The sequence below is a fragment of the Alosa pseudoharengus genome, unplaced genomic scaffold, assembly GCF_046254945.1.
Source record: "Alosa pseudoharengus isolate Yale_2024_CS ecotype anadromous, Long Island Sound unplaced genomic scaffold, YU_APseudo_1.1 YU_APseudo_1.1_scf_3, whole genome shotgun sequence".
Lineage (NCBI taxonomy): Eukaryota > Metazoa > Chordata > Actinopteri > Clupeiformes > Clupeidae > Alosa > Alosa pseudoharengus.
The window spans coordinates 36,471,030-36,491,440 of record NW_027468718.1 but is presented as its reverse complement, the minus strand read 5'-3'; the positions used below and the strand labels follow the sequence as shown (position 1 = coordinate 36,491,440).

The window sequence follows — 20,411 nt, the reverse complement described above, 5'->3', positions numbered from 1 at the left end:
TTAAAGTAGGCTACACAGCGCAGTATTCTCAACAGTGCTACGGAGGCGATGCTTAATGTAGTGCTCTGTATTGTATACATATTAGTGACCCTGGCTATTGTGTGTAGGTCAAAGGTCCTCCTTTTCATAAAATTGATTTTTATTTCTCTGGCTGTTGCAAGTGATATCAATGATTAATATGAATGCCCTCAGTACACCACAAACAGAAAGCAAACAGTTACAAACAGTTACACACTTGGCTTCATAAAAGAGTTGTGTGCCGGCCTGCACTCGCGATTGCACTGACCACCAGACAGCGTAGTAGTGCAATATGACGGGAGACCGCATGACAGCGGTAGCCACAGCCTCAAGCCGGATTCGAACCAGCGATGCTACTGGCACAATTCTTCAAGTGCTCCGCACAGTGATGTCTTCTCAATAGTGCTACAGGAGCACTGCTTAACGTCGTGCTCAGTGTTACATACATTATTAGAGTCTCATGACCTTGGCTATTGCGTATAGGTCAAAGTCCGCCAGATCTACCTATGCTGAACAAATAGCCTATAAATGTTAAATACCACATTAAACACAATTAAATACAACATCATGTACAGCTTTCAGCAGAATTCATCAGATACAAAGATAAATGGTGAAAACAAGCGATGAGCACAACTAATATGAGGAGAAGAGGTAAAGACAGAGAGAGAGAGGGAGGGTGGGAGAGTGAAAGAGAAAGAGGGTGGGAGTGAGGGTGACTGAGAGGATGGGTTGAAGGAATAGCCCTCTGTCAAATAGATGCATTCGGAGCAGCCTCCCACCAGAGAGCCAGTGACAGGGGGCAGAGGGGATGTCTGCAGCTGTACCGGAGGAGATGGCCACCAAAATCATCTACTTCACCATCAACGGCAGACCAGAGCAGGCAGAGTTCCCTCTCGACTGCCCCGCACAAGACGTCAAAGGTGGGTCTTAACCACAGGGAGGCTATATCTCTCTGCAGGTCACTACATTTTAAACATGCTTCCAGCATATACAAACTATGAACCTGTATACTATTTCATTATAATGACGTTTCAACTTATTTAAGTTTGTTTGCACCCAATTCTTTTAATTTGTGTAAAATATCCTGCAGAAATCATAAAACCCTTTTGATGTGTTGATGTTTTGTTCTGCAGTTCAGTTATGAAAAGATAAAAGGAAACAAAATGTCATAAGTGAGTTATAGTGTGATATTAACACTGTAGTGAGGTTATTTTTAATAATAAAATTAATAATTTACCTTTAACCAACATGGACATGAACACTACTGAAGTGCATGTCAAGTTTATAGCTTAAACATAAACCGATTCAGTTTTATTGGCTTGTCTACACACCCATGTTCTCTGTGAAAATCAGTTTGTGATGTGTAAAAAAATCAACAGCCTCTCAACTTGGAGAGGACGAGAGGTGAAGCCCTTGAGCAGCGCTCGTGACAGACAAAAGGAGCACAAGGGTCTCTCTCCATCCACAGCTGCTGTTGAGATGAGGGAGAGAGAGAGAGAGGGAGAGAAAGAGAGAGATGAAACGAGCGGTAAAGAAAGAGAAAGAGAGGAAGAGAGAGACTCCATTCAGTCTTAGGCAACTGACTTTGTAATGGCAATAGCATGATATGGTGACAGAGATGATGATGTGTGTCAAAGTGGAGCATTGTTTGTGTACCTCACAAAGGGATGATGCTTGCCTCTGCCCCGTGACTCACTGGCCACCGCAGGGTTCCGCTGAGTGCCTCATATTGGCCAGAGCACCATAAAGTACATTTCCCCATCAGATCTGTGAAGCATGACAGCATCTGATGACAGCATCTGATTCGAGACTCTCCCAGTCCTCATCAGAGATGAGTGACATGCTTCTCTCTTGGAGAGGAAAAAAACTCAGCCACACAAGTGTGACTTAGTTAGTAGAACCACAGGGAAAAAGAAAACCTTTAACATTCTACTTAGAACGGTCCAGAACTTGTTTGTACTGTAGATTAGGTTAATGGCCATGCAGTGAAAACCCATTTCAGTCCTTGCTGAACTCTTGAATTGAGGGTTATTTACAAAGTTCACAGTATCGTGTTGATGTAATGATTGTGGCTTTTTATGTGTTAATTCTTACATCACTTCATGGAAGTATTTCATCTTGATCTGGCAATGAAAGGAAGTCTATGCTGGGAGAATGTTCCATTCTGAGGCTGCGTCTACTCTGATTGGCTAAGAGGAAGGCACAGGTGTAGTTGACAGGGCTCCTTGAGTGACAGCCTCTGCCTCACAGCAAATGTATGTTGCCTTTGCTATTTATAGCTTAGGGCCTCTATCTTCATGATTAGTCGTTTAGCTGCAATTTGCCAGAGAAGGTCAAACACAAGCTTGAGCAAAGAGCTTATTCCACACTGGTCATCTTCAGTATCTCCTCATTACATGAGCAAACTGCACTCAGTTTTTGGCTATAACACTAATGTTGGTTTATCTTTCAACCAGCAAACGGCACTCACTTGCCCGTAACAGCAAATGTTGGGTTAGGCTGATATGTGTTTTAGCGTCTGTATAGGTACTGCTTTATGGAGAAGAAAGTGCTCTCTACGTTTTCTATGTGGAAATCTTTTGTATCCTGGGGAAAAAAAAGGAAAACAAAATTAGATACCCTAGATGCCTTACTACCTTTTATATTTTTCGCGTAGAACATCTTCTTTTAGAACCTTTCTGTTTTCAATGTTATACGCATGAGAAAAAAACATCACATCTTGTTGATTTTTGAGGCTCCATTTTCCAAAGTGCGTATGAGAAGTGTGCAAACAGTGACAACCCAATTAGAGGCTATACGACCTCTGGGCGACGGTTGTTTGTTCTAGAGCACAAGGTGCTGCACTTGAGCACTGTTTGCGCCAAAGAAAATAATTAGGTGTATGATCATAAAATCTTCCCCCGGGGCGAATATGATATGCAGAGGTGTCATGAAGTGGTCTTTTGAACTGAATATCTGGTTCATTGTGCAGCCTATTGAAATAATGAGTAGGCCTGCTTGTTGCATGGCTTGCTGATATTTGTTAGTTGTTAGATTAGGTGTTACCTAATTTGTAATTACCTATTGATAATCTTTGTGTGTGTGTGTGTGTACATCTGTGCCTCTACTCATAAATCTCATGGCTCCCACAGACCTGTTCCGCTCTGCTGCAGAGGCTGGCCCCCACGACATCCTGAAGCTCTACAACCCCAAGGGCAACATCATCAACATCTCCCCCCAGCTAGCCCCCAACACACCCCAGTCCTCCTACAAATTGGAGGTGGTGGCCGCCGACTGCAACAGTGAGCCGTTAGGTATTTTCTGCCTCGAAGCCAGGGCCAGGCAGCCATAATACTGATCACTGATACAAATGTACAACAATAACAACAACTTGTATGCATATAGTGCTTTATTTAATAAACACCAAGGAATTATACTGCAACAAGGGTACAAGCAGTAATAAACACACAGAGGTGTTTGATGTATTTCATTGTTCTTCTTATATTACTTACAAGATACTGTTTATATTTTGACACAAACTCTGCAAAGACAATATAAAGATGTTATTGGAGGGGAATTTTCCCTGGTTTAATGATACATATCGTAAACGTACCAATTACCAACCATTTTGTTTGAAAATTCTAAAACAACAATGTTTTTTACGTAATACTTCAAAATAACATTTGATAAATGAACCTTACATTTTTCAGTAGCCATAGGTGTGTAGATTTGAACAAAATCTAGTTTGGTTCGGGGCTTTTACTGCCTGAAATATCCAATTTTGTCTACCACACTCAGAGTTTAGTGCTGGGCTGGTGGGTGCTTATTCCCAACCTGCACATCAACGGTTAGCCCAAGAATTCTCGTCGCAAATCAAAATTCCACTGGAGCTCCAATAAAGCGGATTTGCCTTACAACACTGTTTACAGCTCTTCAAGTCACGGTAAAATTAAATTTTTGGTACATAGCTAATTTAGATACACTTATGGTCTGGTTGCTTGCGTTTCTTTAGGAATCCGCCGTCTTGGTTTGTATAGAAATGAATATTAAGTGACACATACACGTAAAAGGTTGGAAATACAGGACGGTTGGTAATAGCTGACGTTACGATACAATGTTGAACTAAAATATGTACACATACACAGTCTGCAGTCTTGTGTCATGATGTCATAGGAGGATAAAATGTGTGAGTATACTTTTTAAAGAGGCATGACGTTTTGTTTTTGCTTGTTTGTCACTATGTTAGGTACAGAACTTGCAGTGGCACTCGGATTTGATCTGTCATCCATGGAGAAAAGGTACAGTCAGCTTTGCACTTCACTTTCAAGAGTAGTGTAAATGACATACATTGACATTTACATTTATTCATTTAGCAGACACGCTTTTTTCCAAAGTGACCTAGTCAATTATATTAAAAGGGCATTGTTACGTTGGAGTGAATTGGGGTTAAGTGCCTTGCTCAAGGGCTCAATGGTGGAAGCCGGGAATTGAACCCACAACTTTTCTGGCTACTGCATGCTAGCTATCCTTAACAACTACGCTACCACGACCTCATACACATTTCACTATGTCCCTAGGCCTTTTTGTCACAAAAGTACTAGTATCTGAGTTGAGGTGCTGATGTTTCACTTGCTAAACGTATTGTTGTGTGCTGTTTTGGTTCCTTTGTTGAGCTTTCAGACATGGCTTTGCTTACAGCCTGCATCACTGCGCCATAAGCACTTGCTAAAGAAGCCGACTTGTTGCTCACGAAGGCTGCTTTGTTGGTGACATGGTTTTCGGGGCTTTGCTTCTTGGGTTGGGCATTCAGGTCAACGGTTACAGACAGCAAATGTTATTTTGTGAAAGATTTTATGAATCCCAGGAACACCATGTGACGCATTATCAACCATTATGTGCATTGCTGTTGTATCTGGCATCATGCTGTGTAATGTTAGGCTTGGTTGTTGATTGGCCGCTGTGGGGAATCCCCTTCCTATAGCACAAATAATTGAACACCTTTCCCGTGTATATCTGACATTACAGTTTTTCTCAGTCACTTTGGTGCTTTTCTCACATCACTATTAACATTTGCAGAGCAGTTAGTGCATTTCTCAAAACAATTAGTGCAAACTGCCAAACCTAGTGGATAACCTGCAAAAGCACATCACTTGCTCAAAATGGATAGTCCATTCCTCAAAAGCAAGTATTTATGTCAATGAAACTGCCATTGTCTTCAAAATGAGAAGTCTTGACACCATCGTTTATGAACAAGATATTCAAATGGCTTTGTCATGTTTTTATTATGGCAGTTTATTCTCTCAGTGTTTTCCCATGCAAAAAAAGGTCAGAACTCGGCAACACAACCTGAACATGCTCAAGACAGCACTATACAGTACTTGTACAGCCATTTGAAAACTACAGTAAAGTTAGAAATTGCTGTAGTTAGGAGAGTAAGTGAGTACAAGACACTGAATATGTACGTTTCACATTTTTACTGTATGCTCTTTGCAATTCTACAGTATTGTGACATAATTTGATAATTAGTTCACTAATTATGACCGCCGCTAGCGAAGCTAGCGAAGCGGTCATATAGGGATTGTCAAAGTTTTTTTTTTTTTTTTTTTTTCCCCGTCATCTACTTCCTGAAATTTTGGTCAACGATACCCGGGGCACCGAAACACCGGGGCACATGACATTTGGTGGGTATGTAGCCCCACTAGACTTTTACGGAAAATTTTCGTTTGGTCCCCGGGGGGCACTCCCCCTCCGCGCTGGGCCCCCCGTAACCCAAAAAATGCAGTTTTTCCTAAATAACTACCTGAACCGTGGCACTGAGGATGACGAAATTTTTATGGTATGTTGGTCTCAAGGGCCCACATCAACCTAGCCCATAATCATTTGTGATTTGCACCCCCCGGTAAAAAATGAAAATGCAATATCATTCTGCTTTAATCGCCCCTCTCTTCAGTAAAGACGTTCAGAACTGCACCAAATTTTATGTGTATGATTAACCTGACATTCTCTGGGGGTATGCCAAGTTTCGTAGAATTTCATCCATGGGGGGGGGTCTAAAAAATTAAGTTATGTGTATATTTAGTGACTGTACACTCATTGGCCTGTAGATGGTGGTGCACACATATACACACAGGCACGTATACCATCAGTATCGGCAACTGCCGATACATAATTACAAATTCAGCAGGATTAAAGGAAAACCAAATATTCATCATAATAATAATTTGGCTGCATTTCCAGTATTGGCGTCATGTAGTCGTTTGTCCACTAGATGGCGCATCGTTGCAGTGAGACGTAATTTTGTTGGAAGTTAATCTAAAGTGGGTTGGAATTGGAAAGACACTACGCTTCCTACAAGGACAAGACTGTAGGCTAGTAGTTTACCGCAGAGAACGTCTAAGGGTAGGATGATTTCTGCATGACATGTAATTCCCATTTCCTCTTGAAGCCGAAAAAAATTTGAGAATGTTTATCGGACATGCTTGTTTTTTACTGCAGGTAGGCTACGTTAATCCTATCAATAGCATCAATAGCAGAACGTAGGTAAAATAATGTTACCGTTAGCATGGTTGAGTGATGGAGGCCAATTTGATTATTGATGTATTTGTAGAAAACCATAAATGCGTTTATAGGCTACCAAGCAAATCGATAACAGCACTAATTGTATCTTTGAACTGTCATCTCATTTGCTTATGACCATAACCTAGGCTACTAACAGGAGCTAAGTGAGTTAGCCACAACACGTTCGCTAGGTGATGGTTTTTTAATGAAAAATATATAGGCTACCTGAAAGATAACCTGTCTATGATGCATCCTAAACACCGCTGGGACATTTCTGCTCAAGGTCTCAAAAAGCATCTGAGTCAACGTTCATTCCCAAACACCCATATAGGCTACTTCAATCCTCTATTTTCAAAGGTGATTCAAGTAAGGAAGAGCATGGATCAGAGTAAAGTAACTGAAACTACATAAATTCGTCAAAGTGAATAATTTGTGTCAACTCGCCGCAATGTAGATTTATTAACGCACCCGTGATGATCTACATCTCCATTTAAACCAGATGTTTTAGAGCGCACGTTGAGATGTATTCAGGGCAGGGCTGTACCTACACATATTTGTTGTACGTGCTACAAAAATCATTCTTTGCGATGGATGATTTAGTACCAACGTTACACCGGTCAGATACAGTTTTGCCTATGGCTATTTCTTGAGACTGAGGCGCTTTTTGTTTGTTCGAAGAGCGTGTTTAGGGTGTGAGAGGGGAGTCGATGTGATTCCAGCTTGGTAGTTAGTCTATGCGATTAAAAAACATGTGTGTGTGAAGTATCCAAACAATGATAACGCTTTCATTATGGCTGCTTTAGCCACAGACCTTGAGCTACTGTACAGTGGGTTGGGTTCCATTTAGAAGTGTCCACTTCATTCGCCCTTTCCGTGATTCGCCAAGAGGTGGCAGCTTGATACTGTAAGGTGTAACCCGACAAACACGGGACGTCCCCCGGACCTTATGCCGACATTCACGACGTCCCCGATTGGTCCCGAACGTCATGTTCTCTAGCGGACGTTCCGGTGACCTTATTGACGTCCGGAGCAAGTTATCGTTTGGATATTGCATGACGTCCGGTGCAGGACTTTCTGGGGACGTCACTGTCAGGTCCCTCGGATGACATTTGCATTTGGTCATTTCAAATACCTCCTAAGGACCCGACAATAACGTTATATCGGGGACATGGGGGGGACGTTTGTTTATTCACACATGGCAGCGGAGTTGAGAGCGCTCTGGCTACCGCCTGCAGGACGAAGACATCACATCCATGCACGACTTCACGTTACACGTCGGGATGACTAAAGTATCTATCTAGTCTCTCTAGCAGTAGCTGCATTAGCCTACCGTAGTCTAAGGCAACATATCATACAGTTTATGAAGTTGTGCGTCTATGAGCAAAGTAGCCTATGTCTACTTTGCTCATAGATGCACAACTTCATAAACTGGGAAAGGGTTGTTAACGTTAAACTCAAAATGTATGTAGCACATACAAAATGTATGTAGCACATACATTTTGAGTTTAACGTTAATGTATAACGTTACAAACTAGGGAAGGGATTTTATCAAATTCATGTTAGCTGATGTGATGCTTGGTGTAACGTTAGCAAAGTCGCTGTTCTTAGCTTCTAGCTTAGCCTACAATGCGCATTTCTTCAGATAACTGTCATTACGTGATTCATGTAACATGCTCTAAATAGACAGTGGTTTATTTAACGTAGTCACGTAGCCTACTTATTATCTGTTTTATTTTCAGAAACACACACACGGCCGAATTGGGACTGAACCGACTTTTGGAGCTGAATACGATGCAATAAAACTAGAGAAATGTTAAAAACAGACCACGTAGCATTTGTTTAGGGTTGTCTAGCAACAGAAGTGACTACTTAATTTGTAAAGCAAAACGATCTAGATGTGCTACATTGCAGAAGAATTAAGGATAGGCTACTGCTTCTTCATGACTTGTTTAAATGTCATTGTAATTTATTTGACGCATGCTCGCGTTTCAAAGTGTCACGCATAGCTGTCCCCGATGTTACAGCAGCTCCTTGTGGAAACAGCAAAGAGTGCACGTATCCGATGAGATTTCTGACGGGGAGCAGAAGCTCTCTGCCTCACCAGAGCCTTACTGTTTATTAATAAAACAATGATATAGAATAGAAACATCTGGAATCTATTTATTTCATCTTAAAGTTGGCTACAAAGAGCATTCATAGCCTAGAGAAAACGATACATTTTTCTTTATCTGCAATGTTCCAGGAAGATAGGCTTACATTTATAGGCTGTCCCTCTTTGTCCCTCACAGGTCCAAGAAAACGAGTGGATATAACGTCAATGCATTCTATGTTCCATGTACTTATTTCATGTTGAGTTTTGCTTCCCAGCATGCATTGCGATTCATTTAGTATTTTTGGCTATTATTAGTTTTTAATATTTTGAAACAATATGGTTTGAACAATTTATCTACTTGACCTACTCTGATGATGTTTTGAACAATATGCTACGGGATATGCCCATTAAAACGTCGTATTAGTTTATTAAGAAAATGACACCGTAGATGTCAAAGCAGGACATCCTAGCCCGGTATAAATATCCAAGTCTACTCATCATTACTGTAATGCATTCGGAGGACGTGATTTCATACATGCGTGAAAATATGAGGTGAGTAAAGTTGATTGTGTAGTTGTAGAACAAGTCATTAATGCGTGTTCATGTTCCGTCTACCTCTCTCCCAGCAACGCTGAGACTTACAGGATGTAATAGCCTACCTTACTAAATCGCGCTTCATGTTTTTTTTTTACCATCGCGGAAATATAAACGTCGCGCGCATAACGTCGCGGTGACCATAACAGGACGTCCTCTCAAAGTCTCGTGGAAGTCTTTTAGACCTCCCGAAAAGAGGTCCGCTGGACGTAAAGGGAACCCTACACAATGTCGAGGAGGTGACGTTCGCCAGGGGACCTTTAGGGGACATCGCCAGGACTTTATTTTGTTTACTGGGAATAGCCTACCGTACTAAATCGCGCTTCATGTTTTTTTTTTTTTTTTTACCATCGCGGAAATATAAACGTCGCGCGCATAACGTCGCGGTGACCATAACAGGACGTCCTCTCAAAGTCTCGTGGAAGTATTTTAGACCTCCCGAAAAGAGGTCCGCGGGACGTAAAGGGAACCCTACACAATGTCGAGGAGGTGACGTTCGCCAGGGGACCTTTAGGGGACGTCGCCAGGACTTTATTTTGTTTACTGGGAAGCCATTGGTTCCAAAGGAGATTTTATTTGGGTCGCTAGCATAGCCTAGTGACAAGTGTTGTGTAATAGGCCTAGCATAGGGCCTACCTTATATAGCTTATAGTTTGTTAACAGTCACGGTTTTGTAATAACTCCCTCTATGCATTTTTGCATTTAGCTCTGAAACCGTGGGGCGAACACGTCGCAGGGGGGGCGCCAGTGCGTGGATATCTCAATCGCAAAATTAAACAATATTTCTATCGGGCGCATGCACTAGGCTGGGTGAAAGTCAAAAGATTGAGCTTAACCATGGACCTCATAGTTGCAAAATGCAAGGGAACATGAATCAGCATATTATTTGCACAAACAATAACGGACAGCTCTTCAACTTTGCCCGTTAAAATGTGTATGAAGTCTCGCAACGCATTTCATGAAGGCCCTTTTGGACATGTCAGTTATTTGCACCACTGGGTAAAACGGCATTTTGTTTTAGACTACTGGTATTTAATTTGTGCATTGACAATAAAGCTGAATATCATTTGAACTAGATGACTAAATGTATGCATATGTAGAAGAAGAAACATTCACAAAAATCCATGACATGACCTCTCTTCTTGATAGCTGTTGAAAACTGCATGGAACTAACAGGGATTGTTTTGTTTAATAATAAATAAATAAATACATTATGCTGCTACCTTCTGCTTTTCCCAAATACCATGTAGCCTGCAGGTGTACCTTTCATCAGTCCAGTTGCAATGGATGGACTGTGATGAACTGCCCTACTTGTGATTGTTTAGAGATTTTAAAGGTTTTATAACAATGCTGCAAATTTTTTGGCCCAGAAACAAATCTATTCACCTTTGCAGCGCCAGTAGGCTACTTTGTGTGCGGAATGTGTGCAAACACACATTCCAAACAAGCATACACAAAAGTTGTGGGGGATGGAGTAGAAGATGGAGACAAATTCATTAATATGATTTATTTTCGCGGAATGGACAGGACTGAGCGGCGGTCATATTTTGTACCGCTATGCGGTACATCTAGTTTTGTATGTAATGACTCAAACAATGAAATGAAGACTATTAGTTTTATTGGGAACGACTATTCAGCATCCATATGTATAGTTCATTAGTTCATTAGTATAGTTCATTTTGACTGACATGACAAAGCAACTGCTACATGTCCAAAAGCATTTGCAATTTGTTCAGAGGAAGGAGAAATTGCTACTATGATGTGCACAAATGACTAAATGTTGTGGAGGTTGAACTAATAGTTATGAGAATTTTCATTCTGATCTGAGAAAAGCACCAAAGCGACTGAGAAAAACTGTAACACACTTCATTATCTGTGTCCCATGGCCTATTTGTCACACACTGACCAATAATGACCTAATTACAAAGCACAGTTTAGGTGACGTTGACAGTATGTGTGGTCTATGCAGGTTACAGAGTCTGGAGAAGAAGATCTTAATAGAGGCAGGGGAGACTCCAGCTATCGTGTACGAGATGAAGAGACAGGTGGAGTCCTTCAGGGAAAAACTCGAGGTGAAACATAACTGCAAAAACTGAATATGTCTAATAAAATGATGGTTATAATAATCAATACTAATAATTGGTATCTAATTCTAAATTAACATTTATTTTCCATGAAATAGTCAAATTTGTCATTTTCAACATTTTATTGTTGTCTGTGTCCTTTTTGCAACTAAATATGAGTTTAAGAGAGTTGCAGATTATTACATTATGTTTTTATTCACATTTTACACAACGTCCCTGTTTTCTGTTTTAGGGTTGTAATCAATACAGTAAGATATTTTAAATAAGGGTAAGAGAAGTAGAAATGTCTCAGTGTTGACTAAGAATCAAAACAAAAACAACAATGCACTGACTGTAATGATAACAAACTGATGATGATGATGATGATGATGTCACCTTCTCCAACAATATTGATGGATGATATTTGGTTCCCTGCAGAGCGTCGAGCACCTGAGTTGGCTTGGCCTGTTTAAAGAGCTGTCTAATGCGACCCACAAGCCGTCTCCATTCTACCACAAGAGAACCCTTCGCAAGACCCGAGAGGAGTGTGAGCACGTCAGGGACAAGTTCCTCCAAATGAGGTCAGAATGGGCCGTAGTTACTGAATAAAGTATTTATTTCCACCAGAATAAATCACATATTCAGTAAGAATAAAAAATTGTAGAATACATGTGGGGGTGGGAGCACAGTGGCTAAGCAGCTGGGCTAGATAGATAGATAGATTAGATAGATAAATAGATAGAGAGAGAGAGAGAGAGAGAGATAGATAGATAGATAGATAGATAGATAGATAGAGAGAGAGAGAGATAGATAGATAGATAGATAGATAGAGAGATAGATAGATAGATAGATAGATAGATAGATAGATGGATGGATGGATGGATGGATAGATAGATAGATAGATAGATAGATAGATAGATAGATAGATAGATAGATAGATACTTTATTGATCCCCAAGGGGAAATTCAAGACTAGCATGTAGTAGCTAGAAAAGTTGTGGGTTCATTTTTTTAAACCCGGCTTCCACCACTGGGCCCTTGAGCAAGGCACTTAACCCCAAGTTGCTCCGGGGACAATGACCCTTAAAAAAAGCATTTGCCAAATTAATAAATGTGAATGAATAAAGGTCTAATAAATGTGTAATTACACTTACTTTCCCAATAGTTCATTAGAAGTCTCTGATGAGGTGAGGCAGTATCTGAAGACTCCCACCTTTGATAATTGGTGAGTGCTTTGTGTGACAGTGCACAGTGCCCACTGCATCACTGCATGATATCATTTCTATAAAAGTTTTAAATCCTGATTGAACTTGATTTAGGCTATGCTATATTTTCTGGAGGTGTGGTATACATTTAGTCAATGCTTATATAAGCAGTATATCACACCAGATGGCCTGGGTCTTAAGGCTACTAAACAGTGTACTAAACAGTGATCACCAATAACTGAGTGGATCAGTCTCATTAGGAAGCTATCCACAAAAATACAATATTATTAATTTTACTGAACGATTTATATTTTTAGCATTATGGAACGTTAAAATATGGTTGTTGCAACCAATCAAGGAATTACATTTTCTAAGCCAAGCTCTGCTCTTGTAATATAATAAATGCTGTAAAAAATATAGTAGTTGAACAGACTGTATGTTTGGCAACACTATTAAGCTGTTTATCAGACGTGTTTGGTTGATGTATCTGTGCATAATAGCACCCGAAGGAAAGGAAACCACACCTGTTGCACTTCAGCCACCATCTCATTGCATCAGCCATGGAAGATGCTGGCAGTGCTGCTGTCCCTTTCATCCCCACTCATATCAATATGAATGGGCTGTGTGAGCCCTGTGAGAGCCTGGCCCCGAGCCCTGGAGCCGGCAGCCCAAAGCAGCGCTCCTGAAAAGCACCTTCATTAAAACCTGCTCCTTGTAGGTCGCATTAATGCGTTGTGTGCTCTGCCCAGCCTGTCTGTTTAACACGGGCCCTTTCACATGGACACAACAGGAGGAGGCCACTCCTGCAGTCTGAATGGACGAGGGTTTATGATCTCTTTTATGATGTCTGTGTGCGTTTGCCGCCATACAAGATCTCAACAAGGACACACAGAATGAATTATCAAACATCACAGATGGTTTCTGAGGAAATATCACAGACTGAGATTTGATGAGATCTAGTGATGTGTTACCATTTTTTTTTTATTATTATTTTAATTTGAAAAGAGAATCAAAGCCTTTAGCAATGAAGAAATCTCTTTGATATTAATATTTGGAAATTAGGTTGTTAGCTTGCAAAAGATAACAGTGATGAGTGGTTCACTTGATTTATGATAACAAATTACAAATTACATCTGTATCTGGTATAGCCAGGTGCTAATAGGTCAGGTGACTCTGGGAGCACATATACCGGAGTGAAAAAAATGTGTGTGTGCGTATGCACATGTGTGTATGTGAGTGTGTGTTTGTGTATGTGAGCATATGTTTGTGTATGTGTGTACGTGTCTGTGTGTGTGTGTGTGTGTGTGTGTGTGTGTACATGTACTTGTGTGTGTGTATGTGCATGCGTGTGTGTGTGTATGTGTGCATGCATGCATGTGTATGTGCATGTATGTGTGTGTGTGTGTGTTTGTGTGTGTGTCTGTGTGTGTATGTGTGCATGCATGCATGTGTATGTGCATGCGTTTGTGTGTGCATGCATGTGTGTGTGTGTGTGTGTGTATGTGTGTGCATGCATGTGTATATGTATGTGCATGTGTTTGTGTGTGTGTGTGTGTGTATGCATGTGTATGTGCATGTGTGTGTGTATGCATGTGTATGTGCATGCGTGTGTGTGTGTGTGTGTGTGCGCGCGCGCATGCATATGTATGTGTATGTGCATGCGTCTGTGTGTGTTTGTGTATGCGTGTGTGTGCATGCATGTGTATGTGTATGTGCATGCATGTGTGTGTGTGTGTGTGTGTGTGTATGCATGTGTATGTGCATGTGTGTGTGTGTGTGTGTATGCATGTGTATGTGCATGTGTGTGTATGTGTGTGTTTGTGTGTATACATGTACGTGTGCAGGCAGTGGGAGGATGCAGAGATCATGGTGCTGCTGCAGGTGATGTACGTGGACTTGGACTTCATCTCCACCTTCAACATCGAGCTGGAGGTGCTGCAGCAGTTCCTCTACGAGGTCTACCGGCGCTACAACAACATCCCCTTCCACAACTTCAAACACTGCTTCTGCGTCACACAGATGGTGAGCACCAGAGGGGATTAGAGAGAGAGAGAGGGAGAGAGGGAGAGAGGGAGGGAAGAGGAAGGGAGGGAGAGGGAGAGAGAGAGAGAGAGGGAGAGAGAAGGAAGAGGAAGGGAGGGAAAGAGTGAGAGAAAGAGAGAAAGAAAGACAGGCCATCAAAGAGGGATGGAGGGGGGGGACACAGGCAGTAAGGAAAAGGGAGAGGAAACTAAAGAAAGCTGAAAAAGAAGGGAGGGGGAAAGACATAGTCTGCTCAGTACAGATATCTAAGCCATCACTGAGCCATTACCGTATTTCCCCTCTCGTATGAGTCTGTCTGGGAGAGGACTGAGGAAGGACACACGGGTCACCTGTGGACTCTGCCGAGTGTGTTATGATTATAGACACAGAGGGCTGTTATTGAGAAATTACATGTCCTATTATTTTCTTTTGTGTCTGAATGCTTCGAGGTTTCTTGAGGGTGTCTTGTCTGTGTCCTCTGAGTAGAAAGTTCTTGTTAGAATCACCTCAGTTGTTATTGTAGACATCAGACAGACTTAAATGGTGTCGGCCCTTTTTCTGTCTGCAGATGTATGGACTGATATGGTTGACAGACCTTAGGAGTACGATGGACAGCATTGACCTCCTGACCTTACTGACCTCGGCTGTCTGTCACGACCTTGACCACACTGGGTACAACAACGCCTACCAGGTGACTGTTCTCTCAAATGGCATGACATGCTTACCAGCACACACACTGTTCCCAGCAGTCAACATTCTGAACAACATGCCTCAATAACACACGATATGGACATTATCATATTTTTTCTGTACTTCTCACTCAAAATAATATAGAAACATGACATAGCGGACACATTCTTTTCTCATTATTCTGCCCAGATTAACGCGCGTACAGAACTCGCTCTGCGTTATAATGACATCTCGCCTCTGGAGAACCACCACTGTGCCGTTGCCTTTGAGATCCTGGAAAAGGTAAACCCATATTCACCAGGGACGTCATTAGGCAGTGCTATTATTAGTGACATAATAATTCATCCTAACCAGTTTTTTGTCTTGTGTGATTTGGTTGTATTCAGGCTCACCTGTACTGATGAATTCATTTCTGCATAGCTTGAATAAATCTCTTTATGCATAAATCATCTTTACTTCAAATACACAGTGCATAATGATTTGCTTTTGCAAGCACAAAGTCTAAAGTGCTTTAGTTTAAGAATTGTCAACATTATGATGTTAAAGTGGTAATATTTTAGGAGAGAGTCATCTGGCTTTGCCTGTTCTGCAATTACATTAATCAATGACCTTATTGGAAAGAAACTGGTTCCTTCATCTGTCTTTTCTGTGCTTCAGAATGAAAGCAACATCTTCCGAAACCTGTCAACAGATCAGTACAAAAGAATACGAGAAGGAATCATCAGGTATGGAGTACTGATCTCAACCAAGCACTTCTTAAACTTTCCCACTTTTTAAATTTCATTTGAGTGCAGGTTGAAAAGAGAAGCCATGGTATAACAGTTCACCCCCATCCTCTCCAATTTTATTATGGCAAGTAACTATGAAATAGAGTCTGAATGTACGGTATATATTGCCGTTTATATTGAAACTAATTGAAACTTAGTCCAGCTCACACGTTCACACATTACCTCTCCTGTCCCTAATCCTGCACACATATTCACATTACCTCTCCTGTCCCTAATCCTGCACACATATTCACATTACCTCTCCATCCCAAATCCTGTACACATATTCACATTACCTCTCTTGTCCCTAATCCTGCACACATATTCAGATTACCTCTCCTGTCCCTAATCCTGCACACATATTCAGATTACCTCTCCTGTCCCTAGTCCTGCACACGTTGACACCACCTCTTCTGTCCCTAATCCTGCACACATATTCACACCACCTCTCCATCCCAAATCCTGCACACGTTGACACCACCTCTCCTGTCCCTAATCCTGCACACATATTCACTCCACCTCTCCATCCCAAATCCTGCACACGTTGACACCACCTCTCCTGTCCCTAGTCCTGCACACATATTCAGATTACCTCTCCTGTCCCTAATCCTGCACACGTTGACACCACCTCTTCTGTCCCTAGTCCTGCACACATATTCACACCACCTCTCCTGTCCCTAGTCCTGCACACGTTGACACCACCTCTCCATCCCAAATCCTGCACACGTTGACACCACCTCTCCTGTCCCTAATCCTGCACACGTTGACACCACCTCTCCTGTCCCTAGTCCTGCACACATATTCACACCACCTCTCCTGTCCCTAATCCTGCACACATATTCACACCACCTCTCCTGTCCCTAGTCCTGCACACGTTGACACCACCTCTCCTGTCCCTAGTCCTGCACACATAATCACACCACCTCTCCATCCCAAATCCTGCACACGTTGACACCACCTCTCCTGTCCCTAATCCTGCACACGTTGACACCACCTCTCCTGTCCCTAGTCCTGCACACGTTGAAACACCACCTCTCCTGTCCTTAATCCTGCACACATATTCACACCACTTCTCCATCCCAAATCCTGCACACGTTGACACCACCTCTTCTGTCCCTGCTAGGTGCATCCTGGCCACAGACATGACCAGACACAATGAGATCCTGAACAAGTTCAAGTCCCTCCTGACTGTGTTTGACTTCAGCAGCAAGGACCACAGAGACGTGGTAACTTGAACTTAGTCCACGAATGAGTGATTTTATGACCTATATATATATATATATATACACATTACACTCAAAACCATTTACTTGAGTTATGCAACTGCAGATAGTATACTAGTTGCATGATGGGCTAGTGTGGGAATAGTGCTGCGCTGTGGGTTGGGTCTGTGAAATAGACGCTCAAGCACTGTGCCACACACACATAGATCACAGATAAAGTTCCCAAACAGCTTCTGGCTAAAGTGTTGGAGACAGACGGAGTCTGCAAAGAAAACAACAACTGCTGTCGCTGCACATAAGTGCATTTCAGGGACCCAGCTGATTGCCAATGGGGCCTTCCAGGCTGTGATGTGATTTCAGCCGATGGGCCTGGCGTTGCGTTGCGTTGCCATGCCTACAGTGTGCACGGGCAGCTGATTGCTCTCGGTGACTAACGCTGGCCTTTCCCTGCTGCCACAGCTGATGATGATCCTGATCAAGGTGAGTGACATCTCCAACGAGGCCAGGCCCATGGACGTGGCAGAACCCTGGCTGGACTGCCTGCTGCAGGAGTTCTTTAATCAGGTGACGCACACATACACATACAAACACGCACACACACGCACACACACACACACACACACACACACACACACACACTGAAAAGTATGCCTATAATGATTATATTCTTTACAGTTGTCTTGTCATTTTATATGCGAGCACAGGAACTTTAAGATCTCCTAATGTGTGTCTATACCTTCTTGAGAAAAGGTGTCCAGCAGTGTCCATACTAACCCATAACCTTCCAAGTTGTGCTTTGATGGTCATATGGAAGATGCTAAACACACAACCCTGGCCTATTTCACTGCACAAACTTCTACTAAATGCATAATTACATTTGCATTATATTACATTTATTCATATAGCAGTCACTTCATTCCAAAGGAATAACATTCAAGCTACAATGCAGAGGAGACCTGCATTTGCCAGAGCATGAGATGCCGTTGTTATGTACTAGTGAGTGTAGTAGGAGGAGGAAGTAGTAGAAGAGGAAGGAGCTAGAGGTGGGAAGAAAGGACAGTGTATGGTAAGTGCATCACCGCCATCATGTTTGACCACTACTATACCATCTTACTGTAGAGTGACATGGAGAAACTTGAGGGCCTGCCTGTTTCTCCGTTCATGGACCGAGACAAAGTGACCAAGCCCTCATCCCAGACTGGCTTCATCCGGTTTGTCCTGCTGCCACTCTTCATGGAGCTGGCCAACCTCTTTCCTTGCCTGGAGGTGAGAGACCGAGTGCACACACACACATGCACACACACACACACACACACATACACACACACACACATGCATGCATACACACACACACACATGCACACACACACACACACACTGCTACACTCTTCTCTTAGAGGTGCATTTGTATACGGCCCCTCTGAGCGCAGTCAGGTACTTTGAAGCTGATCGTATACTCTCAGAACGCACTGTGGGCACGTTGGCTGATGACACAGAGCGGGCGATTTTCAGGGTGCCAGAATAAATTTATGAGTGCACCGTGACCTGGTCCCTTAGTATCTCAACTTAAAATATATTGTTACATTACAATAACATCACATATTACATAACTTTGTACTTTGTGAGCGCTTTTGATAATGGTGCCTGCTAAAAAGAATAAAATCCCTATTGCTTGCTGTAGCTCCATATCATCGACCCTGTGCGGAAGGCCTTGAACTATTACACAGAAATGGAGAAAGCCCTGGAGAGGGAGAAACTGAACCGGGCCCAGAGCGACAAGACAGGGAAGTCCAAAGAGGCCTCGGCCTCCGGATCAAAGGAACCAGACCCACCGGATGAGGCTGAGTCCAGTCTGAAACCCACCGCAGTGTGACCTGAACACCAGTAGGGGGCTCTCCTCTCCACTCACAGAGATACCAGGCTGTTCACAGACATGTATAGAGTATACTATCTGAAATAATCAGTGCAATAAATTGATAATGGTTTCTTTCACAAGACAGGGAGGAAACAAAACAATGAACAAGGATATGGTGCCTAGCCTGACAGATTTATTCTACATTTCTAGTTATTTGCTTGTTATATATTCTTCATATACAGTATACTATTCCCTTTTATCCACATTGAGACACACAGCACACTACAGAAACATACAGTTTAATGCATGATGTTAGGATTCCTACAGCCATGGGCCTGCCCTGAGCTGTAGCCAGTACAGCAGAGAAATATTATTGCAACTGCAACTGCAACATCTACTTAGTCAGCAACTCTGAGCTACTAAACAAACAAACATACAAATGTATTGTAATTAGGATTAATTACCACCACCAATGAATATGAATACATGTGAGATTTTTACTTGCATGCTGTGTTCTATCATGCTCTTTACCCTGTTGGCTATACTGTGTTTGGTGCAATAAAGTACCGAAATTGCTAGTCATTCTGTATGTCTGTGTAATGAAAAAAACTGGTTGCAAGACTTGCAATCAGCAGACTGATTATGGGCAATGACCAACGGTGGACGATGGGCGCCACCTTGTGTGTAGAAGTGGACTGGAAACCTTATTTGTCTGTGTGTCAAATCAAGTGAATTCAAATGTACTTGGGTTGCAGCCAGAGCACGAGCAGACCAGCATAAATACACATTAAAGACGAATACAGGACAGGCCACAGGGACAGAAACACATAGCACAGGATCACTATGTGAGGACTGAGGAGACAACTATAAGTTTAAGTCCAGTGTTTGAAATACAGTGCATGAGTGGTAGGGCCTATCAGTGTTAATTCAGCAATTGCAGAGCAGACACAGACAAGTTTGAATCTTGTGGGTATAGTAACTTTGGAAAGTTTGAATCTTGTAGGTATAAAAATGTCTGTAAACCTTTTGGAACAGACAATAAAGTATATCTAATCTAATCTATAGCAACTTTGTATCTTCTACCTGAAGGCAGAAGCACAAACTATGGAGTAGGTGGTCTATACAGTGCAATATGGCTTGAGCCTGCCTAAGGACATAATGGTCATAAAGGTTAGAGAGCGGAACTGTATTCACCCTACTGACTTAGCTGGTCACTCTGACAAGCCAACCAACCTTATTTCAGACTGCAAGATGGAGGTTACCAAACCAGACTACAGAGACGGACTGGACTGATTCAATGAAGTCTTGATTTTGGTGCACACATTAAAATAATATTTTTTTTGTCA

General features: G+C 42.1%; 1 protein-coding gene across 1 annotated transcript; it reads left to right on the top strand.

The window, feature by feature from the left end:
• The first annotated feature begins 771 nt into the window (after positions 1 to 771).
• Positions 772 to 19,083, top strand: LOC143099947 (high affinity cGMP-specific 3',5'-cyclic phosphodiesterase 9A). Its single transcript, XM_076262854.1, has 14 exons — positions 772 to 938; positions 3,150 to 3,299; positions 4,244 to 4,295; positions 11,211 to 11,313; positions 11,743 to 11,885; positions 12,469 to 12,528; positions 14,353 to 14,530; positions 15,099 to 15,221; positions 15,410 to 15,502; positions 15,878 to 15,945; positions 17,111 to 17,213; positions 17,670 to 17,774; positions 18,330 to 18,476; positions 18,892 to 19,083. Exons 1-14 carry the CDS (start codon positions 827 to 829, stop codon positions 19,081 to 19,083), a joined length of 1,629 nt encoding a protein of 542 aa, XP_076118969.1. The 5' UTR covers positions 772 to 826.
• The last annotated feature ends 1,328 nt before the right edge of the window (positions 19,084 to 20,411 follow it).